The 17200-nt window shown below is 29.9% G+C and overlaps 1 protein-coding gene across 1 annotated transcript; it reads left to right on the top strand.

Moving 5' to 3' along the window:
• Window positions 1-1773: 1773 nt before the first annotated feature.
• On the top strand, window positions 1774-16441 carry LOC142241253 (caspase-1-like). Its single transcript, XM_075312988.1, has 4 exons — window positions 1774-2632; window positions 10056-10303; window positions 14493-14801; window positions 14871-16441. The coding sequence occupies exons 1-4, from the start codon at window positions 2439-2441 to the stop codon at window positions 15116-15118; spliced, it is 999 nt and encodes a 332-aa protein (XP_075169103.1). The 5' UTR covers window positions 1774-2438; the 3' UTR covers window positions 15119-16441.
• The last annotated feature ends 759 nt before the right edge of the window (window positions 16442-17200 follow it).

Below are 17200 nucleotides of genomic sequence, written 5' to 3'. Positions count from 1 at the left end.
CAAATTGTATGCGTTTTTTTTTAAAAAAAAGTTATCAAGCTCTTAACAAATCACCCTTTACTTACAAGCTCCTAAATACGATCAGCAAACATTTTGTTTGCTGTCATGCCTTAATTCGATAAATATTCAGATTTTTGGTCAAATACTATAGATATCCATAAAATATTGTGTTAATTATGTTAGGATAGCTCCTAAGTTGACATTTTTATTTGTTTTAGCCAAAATAAAACATGTTTTGGTGTAATCGAGCTTCAAAAATAGCAGGAAATGTTTGCTATTTCAGCAAACAGTGACTGCTGTCACTGCAGACTTTCAGCAGACTCTGCTGTTTTAGCAGACTTTTCTGCTGTCCCTACTAACAAATTTCTTTGGGTGTAAGACATGCATTGGCATTTTTGCTATTGATGCCTTATTATCGATTGTTTATATTTTGCTCTCAGAAGAAACTCTTATTAAAAACTGTATTATGGGCATGCAACTGGAATTTTGGCTAGTTCTGCCTACCGGGTTTTAAGCATAAACAATTTTCTAATAAAATTTTCGTTATGACGATTTTATCCATTGCAATTATATTTGCCTGAGTTCAATCAGTAATTTTAATCTATGTATGTAGCTGAAGAGAAATTATTGCAACCAATCGATTTGATGATGTTATCGACTATGAGTTTTTCTGTATCATGTACAAAATTTCAACACTGTGATTCTCATCATTACGAATTAATTCTTCCCTATTGTGAATGGATAAGCTTTTGTTTACATTTCTCATTTACTCTCTTTTTTTTATTCGCCACGGCTGCCAGATTTGTTTGAATTTTTAAAATATCCGAAACATATCGACAAACAATTCCCAAATTTGCTATGATTGTCAAAGTAGTTTTTTTAATTGATTTTTTAAATTAATGAATGGTTTTTCGATCTTTATGTTTACAAACAGAAGTATTTTTTCCAGTTTGAGATCAATTCTTAATATAGTTTTATATATTGTTTTAGATTTCATTTACAGTGAATCCACGGTTCAAATGTTCAAGTTTAAGAGGTTTCACTGTATTTTTAAATATTTTTGGCAAATTAACTACGTTGTATTTTGACATGGCCGAATTGCCTTGCTGGAGATGATTGCCGTAATTATGATGTCTACACAATTTTTATAACGGTAATTAGAACACATTCAACTTTTATACTGAACCACTTGCAAACAGAAACTGGTTCTTTGTTATTTAATGTTGAATTTTCCCAGAAAAATGTCTATCTTTTTTTAAACCCTCCCCAAACCACAGACCCCAAAGTAAAAAAAAAAATATATATATACTATCCACAACCAAAGACAATAAACTCTAGGAAGATAGGAAATTAGCTACTGAGGAGATCAAACCATTTACCGTGTTAGTTTCATACTCGAACCAAACGCGTATACGACAAGTATTTACATAGCATTAAAATGCAAATAAAAATAAATTAAGTGCACGAAATAAATTTCCTTAAAAGGGAAAATGTAATTTTTTTGTTGTTGCCTAAAATTTAACATTGTTTCATTAAGAAAATTAAGATTTTCATTTAAAAACTAAAAACGAAAAACAAATAAAAAAATTACAAACATGTATGGAACTAACATGGTAAATGCAACATTTGGTATGACGCAAGGCAATTTCCTATCTTCCTCAAGTTTATTGTCTTTGTCCACAACCACGAAAATTACCCCCTGTTTAGGAAAAAGTCACTTAATCTGGCAACTTTCTATCCGAATGTTTAATGCATTGAAAAATTGTTGGTACTTGGAGTTGCATCGAGATATCGAGATAGACGGCGCGTATTTGTATAGTGACCGAAAGTAAAACAAACTAATCGTATTTATAAACGCATCGTGAAAAACTAAAAATACAAAGTTTCTAATTGTTGTTCCGTCGCAATTGTGTCTCTAGCAGCTTCAACTTTGATTGCAAAAAAATGCATAACCTCCAAAAAATGAAGCGTCACAAAAATAACAACAAACAACTGCAATAAAAGTTGTTTTTTACCATATTTGTTGTTAGCAAATTTGTAAAAACAAAAAAAAAAAAAACGTTTGAATTTGTGGTGACAAATAACAACGATAAATAGTTTCAATCAATATTCCGAAATTAGATAAGCTAGCGGTGTTTCTCTGCAAACGAAGGCCTTGACAATAGTTTCAAGTTCTTGTGGCGTGGTGTCTGGGTTTGTTGGAGAAGAGTGTGAGTTACAGTGGAAAGGTGTGAGAAGAGAAGTCCGCGGTAGGGACGCTAAGTACGCACTAAAATCAACAATAGATACGCGCAATAGAGTTTGCTTTTCATTGTTTAGTGCGGCCCCACAACTTGTGTTCTTATCGTGAATCTAAAAAAGGAAAAAACTGAATTACTAATCACAACTTATTAAAAAAAAAGAGCAACGACAGAAAATCGTTGCTTGTAGTTTGCACAATGACGGACGAATGCATATCATCAATTGAATATATAACGAAAGCCACACTGAAAATGAATGCTGCTCCTGCCTCTAGAAATATGGACTTTGAAGGCGATGATAGGCCTGACGCATTAGGAATGGGCGTTGGATTTGACGAGGAGTCCAATGCCTCAGCTAAGGCCAATGGAGTACAAACTAATGGAAAAATAAGGTATGTATGAAAATATATTCCTTTATGATGCACTTGTAGCAAAACATGGCTAGGTTAGTGGTAGCCCTATATTTCCATACCATTGTTGCCAATCACGGGTCAAAACATGCTGCAGGACTACTTTGTTTCAGTATGTGATATAATACTGTAGAATCAATCTCATCAGTTTACGTGGAAATTCATAAACTCCTAATAGGGAAGATACTTCTATAAATGTATGATTATTGGGGTTGTCACTTGAGATCTCACTGAAATCCCGGCATTTTCGGGACGGGATTTATCCCGTATCTCGACATTTTTTATTTTGAATCCCGGAATTTTTCTAGATCCCGAAAATAATCTCAATTTGTTAAATTTGTGGCTTTTAAGGATTGTTTATTAATAAATTGGAGTCTTCGTTCATTGCAAACAGCCCTTATATTTAAAACCGACAAATTGAGTTAATAAACATTTATGGTACACCTTGAGTAAGAATTCATATACATGAAAATCAAAAATAGAAGTAAACGACCAGGTCCTCCTTTGAACAATGAGTTCATGTGAAATGGAATACGTGCCACATGAATTAAAAAAGCACCGATAAAAGGTCCGTCGACAATATGACAAGATCGCGTTTATCTGATAAAAATTTGAACACCTTAATATTTTTAAGGAGTTATTTAAACCGATGAAGTACAAAAGGATTAACTTTTTTTATTTATTGTTGACCAAATTTTTTTGTTTTCTTTTCTTGATAATGTTGAGTGGGACTAAGTGTTCGTTTGATAGCATTTTTTTTCTTTTTAATTTTCTCTTATGTTCTTTTGTTGCCTTTTTTGTTAACAAAATTGAATTAAACTAAATTGGGTCAATGAAAAACAATTTTTTGTGCTATAGATTGTTATTACGAAATATATTTTTAAAGAATCCGAAAAAAATCCCGGGATTTATAAAAATCGATACCGAATGACAGCCCTAAGGATTATTCGTAATGGGTATTTCCCTACCTTTAGTTATTTTTCTAATTTGGCCATTAAATTCACTACATTTACATATATATGCGACAAAAGATTGATATTATGCTCGAGTTTTCCAACAAAACTACAAATTTATCCATGAAATCTTGTCAAATCACTGAAAGAGAAGATCCAGGGCATAAGGTTGCATAAGGTTTTGCCTTTATAAATTAAATGATTCGAAAAAGTGACATCCAAAGTTAGCTGGATTATGACACGTTACTTCGAAAATAATATCCACAGTCTGATTCGAGTTCAAGTATAAAGACTGTTGCTACTTGGTTTTATGGTATATGTGCATTTATAACTACTACCTCTTTATATTTGCTTCATATTTAAGAGCGCTACATATAAGAAATGGTGCGATATTATCTATTGTTTATACTTGACTAAACTGTATTATCGTCATGCAACAGGAATTTTGACAAGAGCTGCCTATGGGTTTTGACAAGAGCTGCCTATGGGGTTAAAGCCCGGTATGCAACTCTAGCGGAAATTTTCGCAAGAGCTGCATACCGGGCTTAAACATTTACATTTTTAGGGTACTATGTTCGGTTTTCGAATTGAAAATCACTTTATTTTAGCGATTAATTTTCCTGAAATAATCAAAATTATAAATGAAAACAAACATATTCGTGTAAAGTCTTGCCGAAATGTAGAGGAACAAGAAACTGTGCATCAATTGATTTGATTTTTCTGCTTTATATTGCACTGTTTTAATAATATAAACGCGAATATTTCAAAGCGAAAAGCGAACGTAGTACTGACCTTTTGATAGAAAAATTTCATTAGGACGATGTTATCCATTGCTTATAATTTCTCCTATTAGGTTTGCAAACTCCATTATTGGCATGGAAGACGAATTTTCATAAGAGCTGCATAACAGGTTTTATAGCCCGATATTCGCCTCTATTGAAATTTGTTCCGCCTATAGGAAATGTATGGCTTTTTTATTGAATATTTACATATGCATGTCAAATTGTCTGAGTTCAAACATCTTTTTTTCAAACACCTTATTTAAATCTCTGTATGCAGAGAAATTTGTGCTATCCATTGTCGTTGTAACGATGTTATCGACCACGAGTTTTTTGTATCATATACAAAATTTTAAATTGACAACATTGTGGTTCTAATTATTACGAATTAATTCGTCTCTGAATGGAGCTGCTTTTATTTAGATTTCTCCATAGATTAAAGACTAGTTTAATCTTAATCTTCGGAACTGCCAAACATCGTTTGACACGGATGGATCATCTATCTAATATAAAGTCTATGGTGGCGAATAGAAAAGAGAGAGAATGAGAGATGAGAAATCCTCCGGACAAGAGACAATTTAGAGATGCGATATCGCAATAGGAATTTAGATGCAAATAGGCTGGGCCGGCCTGCCATATTTTTTACCATATAATTAAAAGCTATAATCCTAGAGAAAATTGTAGATTGCTAGGAATTAGAATTTAAATGCTAAACCAAAATTATATTTTATGAATGAATTTGGGTTATAAAAAACTAAACTAAACTAAGATGAGAAATCCATAGACCCTATATTAGATAGATGCATAGCAGCGTTGCCACAATGATTTTTTTATTTTGGACCAAGATTTTCCCAAATTGGACCAAAATTCCTAGCAGCGGACCATTTTTCCAAATTTAATTCATATAATTTTACCCCATTTTTATGAAGCTCCGTTAGTACTCCGTTAATTAACGAACTTTTAAACCGTGTTATGTACCACTTAACTACTGAAAAATTATTCAGTCAAAGTTAACCGGAGAGAAGATATTTGCTATTTACTTTCTGTTAACTGGCAGTTAAAGCCTAACGGAGTTACACGAAAATGACCGTTAATAGTTAAAATTTTTCTAAAATATTACTTCGATAGAAAATTTTGTCAAATTTTTATTTCTGGAGAAATTTTTGTCAACATTTTTTTCTATAGAAAATTTTGTCACAATTTTATTTCTATTGAAAATTTTGTCAAAATTTTATTTCTATTGAAAATTTTGTCAAAATTTTATTCCTATAAAATTTATTTCTATAGAAAATTATGTCAAAATTTTATTTCTATAGAAAATGTTGTCAAAATTTTATTTCTATACAAAATTTTGTCAAAATTTTGTCATTTCTTTAGAAAATTTTGTCAAAATTTAATTTCTTTAGAAAATTTTTACAAAATTTCCTCCTATACAAAATCTTTGCATAATTTTGTATCGATATAATTTTTTTTATTTCTGTACAAAATTTTGTTTCTATAAAACATATTGTTAAAATTTTATTTCTATAGAAATTTTTGTCAAAATTTTATTTCTACAGATATTTTTGTCAAATTTTTTTTCTATAGAAAATTTTGAAAAAAAAATACCGATTTGACCAAAATGGACCAAAATCAACCAAATTCCATTTGGTCCGACCATATGGACCAATTTTGGTCTGATCGCAAAAAAAATGGCAACCCTGATGCACAGACCACATAAATTATGAAGAATAAATAAAGAAAATAATAGCACGCTTACATTCTCTTTCGTTTTCCTATTTGTAGTTTGCCAATTTCACACAAAATTAATATATTAAAAGTTCATATTAGAATAAAAAATTGTGACCAAAACCGCGAAAATACGATATTTATTTTTGAACAGCATAGCTCTTTACGAACAATATGTCCCGTCTCACCACCAGAGCACTCTGGATTGGAGGTGTGCACGTGACACGAAATTGTCGTGACTCACGAAAATTTTCGTGACTCACGCGTGATTCGTGAGTCACGCTGACGGCTACGGCGTGAGTGTGCGTGAGCGTGATTAACCAATCAAATGTCGTGCGTAAGAGTGAGTCACGAAAATAATATCGTCGTGAGTGTGCGTGAGTAACGAATTTCGGAAAAACACGCTCACGAAAATAATCCCGCTTAAGAACATAAAATGCCTACGAGTTGAATTCATTTATAATTTTAGTGACATCCTAGGTGTCAACGTGTTTTATAACGCTCTCGATTTTAATATACTCATGTTTTTAGTCAGGTTCTATAGGTAAATTACTCATAAAATTATTCGTGAGTCACGAGGTTTTTCGTAAGTCACGATATTTTTCGTGAGTCACGACATTTAAAAGATTTTCGTGCGTGAGTACAAATTTTCTTTTCGTGAACGTGCGTGAGCGTGAGTCCTAAGATTGAATAAGATTTCTCCGTCGTGAGTGTGCGTGAGCGTGAGCAAAATATTACTCACGTGCACCAAAGCATGGAGGAAAATGGATGAAACTACATTAAAATCGGTTACAACAACAACGAACAACACAAAAGCAAATGCCGGAAAATTAATATTTGGGACTGACTCTTTACGAAAAAATCAAAACGAAATGTCAGAAAATTTATTTTTGGAACTGACACACTTTTTTCGCGGAGAGAAATGGCTCATCTATCTGAGTCTATAATCTATGAATCGCCACGGCAGCCAGATTTGTTTGAATTTTTAAAATTTTCGAAGGATGTCGCCAAATAATTCCCAAATTTGGTAAATCAATCAAAATACATATTTTTTACAATACATTGATTTGTTAATGAATGGTTCTTCGATCTTAAAATTTACAAATAGAAGTAATTGTACACCCGAAAGATTCTGTTACAAATACGATTATGTCGATAATATCCTCTCAACCAAAATTTCGCTATGTATTTCTAATGAGTAGCGGAAATTGCTTTAGAAGTGCATGCCGGACGTAAACCCATAGGAAAAAAGACATTGCTATATTGCTAACAAAAACTCCGTGAAACATTTTTATCGCAAACGAATTTTCCTCTAGATTTTCTTTCAGGGCTTTTGTACCAAAAGTGGAAAGGAAATTGGACATGTTTATTACATGTTCGTTAATTTTTAATTTGAAATTTTTTTCCAAAAAAACAACCAAATTATATTAAATTTTGAGTACCTAATAATGTGGAACTTTTGCCCAATTTGTAAGTAATTAATTTTTATTGCTGGTCGATAAAGCAGGTTTGTGGTAGGTTAATATGTCATCCCGATTTTGTTTCAGGTTCACTTAGACTATTCAGTCCATTGTAAAAGGTTAGGTTAGGTTAAAGTGGCAGAAGCTTCAGCTACAGTTGCATAACAGGCCTTTCGTAAGCGATAATATCTTCTAATTTCTCTTAGCTTTTTCGTCCTTTATCCCAAAGACGTTTTGAATAGTAATTGAAAATATTTTATCGCAAATTCCACGTCAAATATTTTTTGAAATTTCCATGTACGTTAAAAATAATGTCTTAGGAAGAATTTTTGCTGAGAAGGTCAATATACTTTTTTATACCCACCACCATATCAGGGAGAAATTCTAAGACGATATAAGCATGGCTGTCTGTCCGTCCGTCTGTCTGTTGTAATCACGCTACAGCCTTCAATAATGGCGCTATCGTCCTGAAATTTGGTACAGATTCGTCTTTTGTTTGTTTGGGAGGTCAAATTCGAAGATGGGCTATATCGGTCCAAGTTTTGGTATAGTCCCCATATAAATCGACCTCCCGATTTGGGGTCTTGGGCTTATCAAAAATGTAGTTTTTTATCAAATTTGCCTGAAATCGGAAATCCAGAGGTATTTTAGGACCATCAAAAAGTGTACCGAAAATGGTGCCTATCGGTCCATGTTTTGGTATAGCCCCCATATAGACCGATTTCCCGATTTTGCTTCTTGGGCGTCTAGAAAATGTATTTTCTATCCGATTTGGCTGAAATTGGAAATTTAGAGATATTATAGCCCCCTTATAAACCGGTCCTCCGATTTGGGGTCTAGATTGTAGAACTACAATTAAATGTGCTGAATGCTGTGTGTATCCTTCCACGTTTTGGTATAGCCCCCATTACACCGAACTCCCGATTTAACTCCTAAGGTTTCTAGAAATTGTATTTTTTATCCGATTTGCCACAAATTGAAAATATACTTTCATTTTAGACCCATAACAAAGTGTATATGATTTAGTTTTATCGGTCCATTTGGTAAGGCCTCCATATAGACCGATTTCACTTATTGAGGGTAGAGAAGGCGCACTGATCATGAAAATCGCTTGAAACTGAATGCAAAATTTCCAGATTTTACTTCTCGTAATCATTTAAATAATTGGGATGAAAATCCACAGATTATAGATTTCAAATCAAGACCTTATTACATCATTTTCTTGCACACTTACAAGAGATGTTTATGATTCCTCTAAAACTCAAACAAAAAATGTTTCTTATGAATTTAGAATCTGATCTAGTCTTCATAGGTAAAATTTTTACATTTATCTGTGGGAAGCGTACTGGTTGAACTGATCTGCTTGTGAAAATATCTGTCATCAAATATTTAATATATAGAAAATTTATCTAAAAATATAAATAAAAATGATTAAACAATAAATTGATTTCTTCGGCACTTTCAACTAATTTTTTTAATAGGTTAAAAATTTAGTTGGAAAACTTTATTAATTCTTTAATGGAAACTATCAATTATTTATGGTAGTGTGAAACTAATTATTTCCGAACAAAATTTTTAATTATATTTTTAATTTGAAATATTTTTTATTTTATTGAAATTAGTATAATCTTTTCCTTAACATTGGTTTTATTTTTAATGTGATTAAAAGTTACTTGTTTCAGAGAAATTTTTTTATTTATTATGTTTTCATCTTCAACAACTTTTTAATTAGAAATGTTTTGTTGATATTTTCTCGGTGTACTACAGTTTTTTAATTGTTAATTATAATCTACACCACATTGTGGTCAGTTTATTATAATGTTGTGCAAAATATGTAATGAAATTGAAGTATAACCATAGAAACGTTGCTAAATATTTTCAGTAACAATTTCTGGTTCTGTTTTATAATGTCGGTGTATTCTTGAAATTCATTTATTGTTCGATTATAACGAAATTCGTCATAAGTCACTTGTTCGTTCCAAGGATAATTACCAAATATTATTGGATGGTTAATATTTGGATACAACTTCCGCATATATGTTTCAATGATGTGATGCCCTAAATTTAACAGATAATATAATGGTAATACAATATTTTCAAAATTTCAGAATTAAATGTAGTCCTAAGGATTGTAAATAAAATCGATTTTTTGACATTTTCAAATTTATGAAATGTCCATTTTGGTATAGCTTGAATTTCCAACTAATCAACTTTTCCTAATTTTTGAAAATTCGACATACATCCAGAGGCAAGAATTGTGAAGAAGTACGAATTTCAGGATCATAAATAAATAATAAACATAATTTGAATCAAAGCAACAAGTATTTTTACTTATACGTAATTCGAGTTATTGACCAAGAAAGCTAACAATATAGTTAATAATTGAAAGAAAAGTCCATTAGTACAGTACTGTTTACCAATTACTTAATAAGTGTAGAACAAATATTTTAATTTTATTTACCTATTTAAAATTTTTTACTTTCAGTTTTGACCCAGCGTCTGTTGCTCGTATGCCCGCCGAACGCAATGCTATAGAATATAACATGAATCACAAAAAACGAGGTCTAGCCTTAATTTTCAATCATGAATATTATGATATACCCTCATTGGAGCCTCGCAAAGGTACCAACATCGATTGTGAGAGGTTGAAAAAATCCTTCAAAAATCTAGACTTTGAAGTAACAGCGTACAAAGATTGCAAATTACGTGATCTATTTAAACATATCGAAAAGGGTGAGTAGAACAATTGTGTACATGATAGATTTCCCGATATGTATTAGAATCGTATATACAGTGGCGTACAGAAAGGAGTACATAATTAATTTTTTTCAATTCTAAACGAATAAAAAAAAGCAGCAATATAGAATCTCTAAATAATTTTATTTTCCCTTTATTCCTTTTTCAATTCTAAATAAAACAACAAAAACACTCAAAACAAAAAGTAAAGAATTCAGAGAGATAAATAAACATAACAAAAAAAAAACTCGCATGTACTCAATTTTGCACTTTTTGATGTACTCATCAGGGCTGCCAATAAAATTTCAATAATAATCGTCACTTTTTTTCCGAAAAAATCGTCATAATCGTCACTTACATTTTAAAAATCGTCAAAAAATCTGCAAAGTTAATAATATTAACACCAAACTAATTTTTTGGTTAAAAACAAAAATATTTATTTCATATAAAGAACAGAAGATTAACACAACTATGCATTTCAACAACAAAATCATAATGAATTCAGTCGTGTATAAAAATAAAATTAAAAAAAAAAACATTTTTATGCAATGCTATGAGATTCAAAAAAAGTATAAAAAATATTTTTTTAATATATAGTTTTACTTCAGTAAGTTTTGCTTTAAAAATAAAAAAAAAGATCTTTAATATTTACATATTTGTTGCCCGATTTGCCAAAATTTGACAATTTGCAAAAATTTTATTAAAAATAAAATTTAGCAAAATTTTCTATAGAAATAAAATGTTGACAAAATTTTCTACAGATATAAAGGATTGAGAAGGTTTTCTATACAAATAAAATTTTGACAAAATTCTCTATAGAAATAAAATGATGACTAATTGTTTTATAGAAATAAAATGTTGACAAATTTTTTTATAGAAATGAAATGTTGACAAATTTGTTGCCCGATTTGCCAAAATTTGACAATTTGCAAAAATTTTATTAAAAATAAAATTTTGCAAAATTTTCTATAAAAATAAAATGTTGACAAAATTTTCTACAGATATAAAGGATTGAGAAAGTTTTCTATACAAATAAAATTTTGACAAAATTCTCTATAGAAATAAAATGTTGACTAATTTTTTTATACAAATAAAATGTTGACAATTTTTTTTTATAGAAATAAAATGTTGACAAAATTTTCTATAGAAATAAAATTTTGAAAAAAAAATCTATGGAAATAAAATTTTGCCGAAATTTTCTATAAAAATAAAATTTTGACAAAATTGTCTATAGAAATAAAATTTTGACAAAATTTTCTATAGAAATAAAATTTTGACAAAATTTTCTATAGAAATAAAATTTTGACAAAATTTTCTATAAAAATAAAATTTTGACAAAATTTTCTATAGAAATAAAATTTTGCCGAAATTTTCTATAGAAATAAAATTTTGCCGAAATTTTCTATAGAAATAAAATTTTGCCGAAATTTTCTATAGAAATAAAATTTTGACAAAATTTTCAATAGAAATAAAATTTTGACAAAATTTTCTATAAAAATAAAATTTTGACAAAATTTTCTACAGATATAAAGGCTTGAGAAAGTTTTCTATAGAAATAAAATGTTGACAAAATTTTCTATAGAAATAAAATTTTGCCGAAATTTTCTATAGAAATAAAATTTTGACAAAATTTTCAATAGAAATAAAATTTTGACAAAATTTTCTATAAAAATAAAATTTTGACAAAATTTTCTACAGATAAAGGCTTGAGAAAGTTTTCTATAGAAATAAAATGTTGACAAAATTTTCTATAGAAATAAAATTTTTACATAATTTACTATAGAAATAAAATTTAAAAAAAAAAATCTATAGAAATAAAATTTTGTCGAAATTTTCTATAGAAATAAAATTTTGACAAAATTTTCTATAGAAATAAAATTTTGCCGAAATTTTCTATAGAAATAAAATGTTGACAACTTTTTCTATAGAAATAAAATTTTAACAAAATTTTCTATAAATCCCATATGAAACACTTCTTTCGAATAAAACAAAATTTTTATATATACTAACCACAAAAATTTGATCAACAAGTTCAAGATATTTTTGTAATTTGGTAGATTTTTGATAAAATGTTTTTAAATTTTTGGTGGATTATTTTTGGCACGAGTGGAAACCGTGATACTAATACTGTAGACGTAAAGTGAGGTATAGCTCCTACATGTATGAAATCTCTAGAAAAAACTTGCAATTTCTCTATCTGACTATTGTCAAATGTATTCTCTCTTTTGGTGGCTCTAACTGCTTCTAGTCCAAATTTTTGAACCGAGGTAATATCGTCATTTTTGGTGCAAAAATCGGAAAATCGGCATTTGCTATTTTTTGAGTAAAAAATCGTCAAAATGCCAATAAATCGGCAAAATTGGCATCCCTGGAACTCATCATAAAACCAAAATGTACCGTTAATTTTTTTATTTTTTGGTCTTTCTTTATGATCAGTAATACAATTTTGTGTTTAGAAACGTGTTTGCTAGTAAGAGTTAAAGCTTTATTCGAAGTGTACTGCAATAATATCAAGTAAAAATTAAAATGAAAAAGTTATCGTGCGATGGTGGAGGACAATATAGTTTCCTTAACTAATAATGGGTCTTCATCGCGGAAAATAGCCAAGGAACTAAATATAAGTCAGTCTGTGGTTATTTGCGTCAAAAAAAAAAACGAAATACTAATCCCAGAGCAAATCAGAGGCCGCCGAAAACTGTTGACCGAAGCGGACGATCGCCTTATGATGGCAGAAATGAGGTAGAACAAGCCCTTAACGCCGAAAAATACTACTGTTGCCAAAAATAAGCAAGTTAATGAATGGACAGCAAGACGAGCTCTCTACAACATTGGTTATGTTTCAGTTGTAAAAAAATGAACCTGAATTTTCCGAACAGAATCACAAGGCGCGAATGAAGTTTGCAAGAGAGCATAAAAATAGGACGATAGATGACTGGAAACGTGTTATCTGGTTAGATGAATCAAAATTTAACCGTTTCCAAAAGGACGGTAAACAATATTGCTGGCGTCGTCCTGGTGATACCATTCAACGCCAGCATGTTAAGCAAACTGTGAAGCATGGGGGTGAAAGCATCATGGTTTGGGGCTGCTTCACTTGGTGGCACATTGGGGCCATTGCAGAAAATTGATGGTATAATGAAGAAGAAAGACTACCTCGCCATTTTGCAGACTCATCTTCCCGAGTTTGTTGACAAGAGTGCCTATCCTGAAGATGAAGTCGTATTTAAACAGGATGGTGATCCGAAGCATAGTGCAAAAATAGTGAAAAAATGGCTTTGTGAGCAATAATTTCAAGTGATGAATTGGCCAGCGCAAAGCCCCGACCTCAACCCGATTGAGAATTTATGGTCAATTGTGGGAAGACGGCTGGGACTGTACAAATCAGATCCACCAAGGTTAGAAGATCTGTGGGAACGAGTACAGCTTGAGTGGGAGAATATACCAGATGAAATTATAAAGGAATTGTTTGAAAGTATGCCACAACGTATGAATATGGTAAAAAATGGAGGGTTATGGACCATGTCTAAAAAATGTTCCAACTGACATCGGTATAGAAAAGTGAAAAATTGAGTACATGCGATTTTTTTTTGTTATGTTTATTTATTGCGTTTTTTATTGTTTTATTTAGAATTGAAGAAGGAATAAAGGAAAAATAAAATAATTTTGAGTTTCTTTATTACTACTTATTTTATTCGTTTAGAAATGAAAAATAATTAATTATGTACTCATTTCTGGATGCCACTGTATATTATATTGACTTCTTGAGTTTTCGATTTTTTTGAAAATTGGAAAAACAAAATTTTTAAGTTTTCGAATTTTTTCAAAATTTGAAAAGTCGATATTTTAAATGTCTTAAGCCTTTTTAAATAGTAACTTGTTATTGATAATTAAGAGATTATAATTGATAATAAACTAAATATAATATTGGACTATTATCAATGTCAATAAAAAATATCGATTAATTTATGATTTCTATTAAATCAGTGATTCATAATTTGTATCGATACAATCATTGGTGTCCACTTATTGGCCATTGATATAAAAAGATTTGGATTTTATAGCAATCTCCTATGTGAATAATGTATTGATTTTACTCGCAAATGTCATGTTTTTAATGTCCAGATTATACAATAAATTTAAGGAGATTAGGCGTCATGTTATTTATTATTATTTTTTTATAATTTAGCTGCATCACAAGATCACACTGACAACGATTGTATTGCCGTTGCCATACTCACACATGGTGAACATGGTTATTTATACGCCAAAGATGTGATGTACAAATTGGAGACAATTTGGCATTATTTTACAGCACAGGAGTGTCCCACATTGGCAGGGAAACCAAAACTATTTTTCATACAAGCTTGCCGAGGGGATCGTTTAGATCCAGGAATTAAACTTCAAAAGACTGAAACGGATGGAGAAACATTTTCTGAAATGACCTATCGTATACCGGTACATGCGGACTTTTTGATATCCTATTCAACAATACCAGGTTAGATGCACATTATTAAATAAATAAAATTACTATTATTTTTTTTTAATTTGTCTCTTATTTTTCAAGGATTCTATTCGTGGCGCAACACAGCAGATGGTTCGTGGTACATACAATCCTTGGTAGAAGAATTAACTAAAAACGGAACAAAATATGATATGCTGACTTTGCTTACCTTCGTCAGTCAACGTGTGGCCGTGGGTTTTGAATCGTGTGTGCCATCTCGACCCATAATGGATCAACAAAAACAAATACCTTGCCTAACATCGATGTTAACACGTATATTGCGTTTCAATGAGAAACCTAAAACTGCTTAAAGAATATTCGTTTCTTATTAATTATTAATTTTCAACCAAGTGTAATTTAACAAAGTGTCACAATCTTGCGTACAAATTTACATCTAATTTTCATGGAGAAAATTCTTCTTTATTTTTTTCACATCAATAATGACAAAATGATATACAAGGATATATATATATATTATTGCTATAGAACAAAATTTATAAGAGAAATATAAATGTGTATATTGATCTCTTAAATATATACATAATCTAATCACATTTTATATATACATACATATAAGAATTATAATCATGCATATAATAAGCAATAATGTTCAAACTGTTACTCATTGGTATACTAATTCAAATTTTTCTGCAAAAAGTGAAAACTTTGAAATGTGATGATGAATTATAAAATAATAATAATAATAATATATGTGAAAAATTCATTTTTGTAGATGCTTGCTCGATTAATAGAGTGAATGTCTACGGAGCACATTTTAACGGTAATCGTCTGAATCATGGTGTTAAAATCATAAGATACCCTGCCCGTTAGAATCATAAAATAAGATACCCTACGGCATTCTTAAACAGAAAAGATTTTTTTTTTTGTTCTTAATCACGAAATTAATTGATCTATATTAATATTGTCTAATCTACATAGATAATATCAATTTCCAAAGTCAATTAAAAAATTAATTGATAGAATAAGTTTTTGGTTTAATTAAAACATTAGTTGAATCAATTAATTTTTTAATTGAATTATTATTAAAATGCAATTAACATTCTAACTGAAAATGTTTTTTTCTGTTTTTCATTTTTACGCCGAATTTTATTAGCAATAATATAATAATATAAACTTTTTAATAATTTGTTGGAGATAAATCTTGCCATACCGAAGTAATTTGCAAGTGCATTTTTCACTTTTGGATTTAATATACTTTTGTGTAACAGATGTGATATATATTTGGAATATACTTTTAGAAAATCTTTAACAAAATAAATTGTGCATTAAATATTTGTTTCCATTTTCAAGAGATCTTGCTTTAATTTCTGCAATTATATCTCATAATTGATTTGAGATTTATTCGTATATCAATGAAAAATTATCCGGGTAGCAAATAAAGCATTGATGACATTAATGATAAGCTAATTCGATTAGTTCTAAATTTCCCCACTACCCGACATCTTGTACTCAATAATATTGTATTAATATAATATAATATAATTTTAAAACATTTCCTCTATTGCCTTCCACGAAAAGAAAATGGCTGCCATTTTTTAAATTTTAAGGCTTTTTTGTAAGAAAAATATTTTCTAAAAATTTATAAAACCAACTTGAACTTAGCCTAAAATAAATGTGTTTTATTTCATGATTAATAAGTTTTGGCTAGCTCGAAGGATATCTAGGGAAATAAAAATCGAAAATTGTTTGTTTTTTACTAATCGACGTTTGTTAATTTGGAAACTCGACATGTGATAATAGCCAAAATCGACGATTAAAACAAAAAGGAAAAAAACAGAAATATTACCTTTGTATTGAAGGGGAAAGGTGATGTAAATCTCATGATGACTCCGAGAGTATTTTTAGAAGATTATGTTTTTATTAATACATATATAAAAGGAAAACTTACATGGATAAATTGATTTGATTAAATAAATATAAATAAAATAAAATTTGTAAAACCAAAAATTTCAGTAATTGCCCAAGAGGTTGGTAGGTCTTAAATTGCCCAAGATTGAGTTTCGATTTCCTTTTGTCGTTATATTCCTGCTATAGTTTGTATCGAGAAAGATCGATATTCCTGGGGACTAATCACAGCATTCGATACCGAAATTTTTTGATCGAAATCTAAATTTTTCGGGAGTTGATACCGAGTTTTTTTGATCGACAAATTGCAATCGTAAAACATTTTTGTTTACATCGCTTCCACCATATAGAAGAAATAAACATGTAAGTTTTAGCTCAAATTTTTATTAATTTGTAGTAAATTTAGATATATTGAATATATTTTTAATATTTAAGACTAATATAACTCGAAGAAAAGGTCATCATATATTGGTCATAGTCGAGTTCGTGGACGAGCATCCAAGCTTTGCAAAGAATACTAAATACTA

The sequence above is a fragment of the Haematobia irritans genome, chromosome 5 (genome assembly GCF_050003625.1).
Source record: "Haematobia irritans isolate KBUSLIRL chromosome 5, ASM5000362v1, whole genome shotgun sequence".
NCBI classification, from domain to species: Eukaryota; Metazoa; Arthropoda; class Insecta; order Diptera; family Muscidae; genus Haematobia; species Haematobia irritans.
Note: the sequence above shows the minus strand (reverse complement) of the source record. Positions and strands in the feature narration are given on the sequence as shown.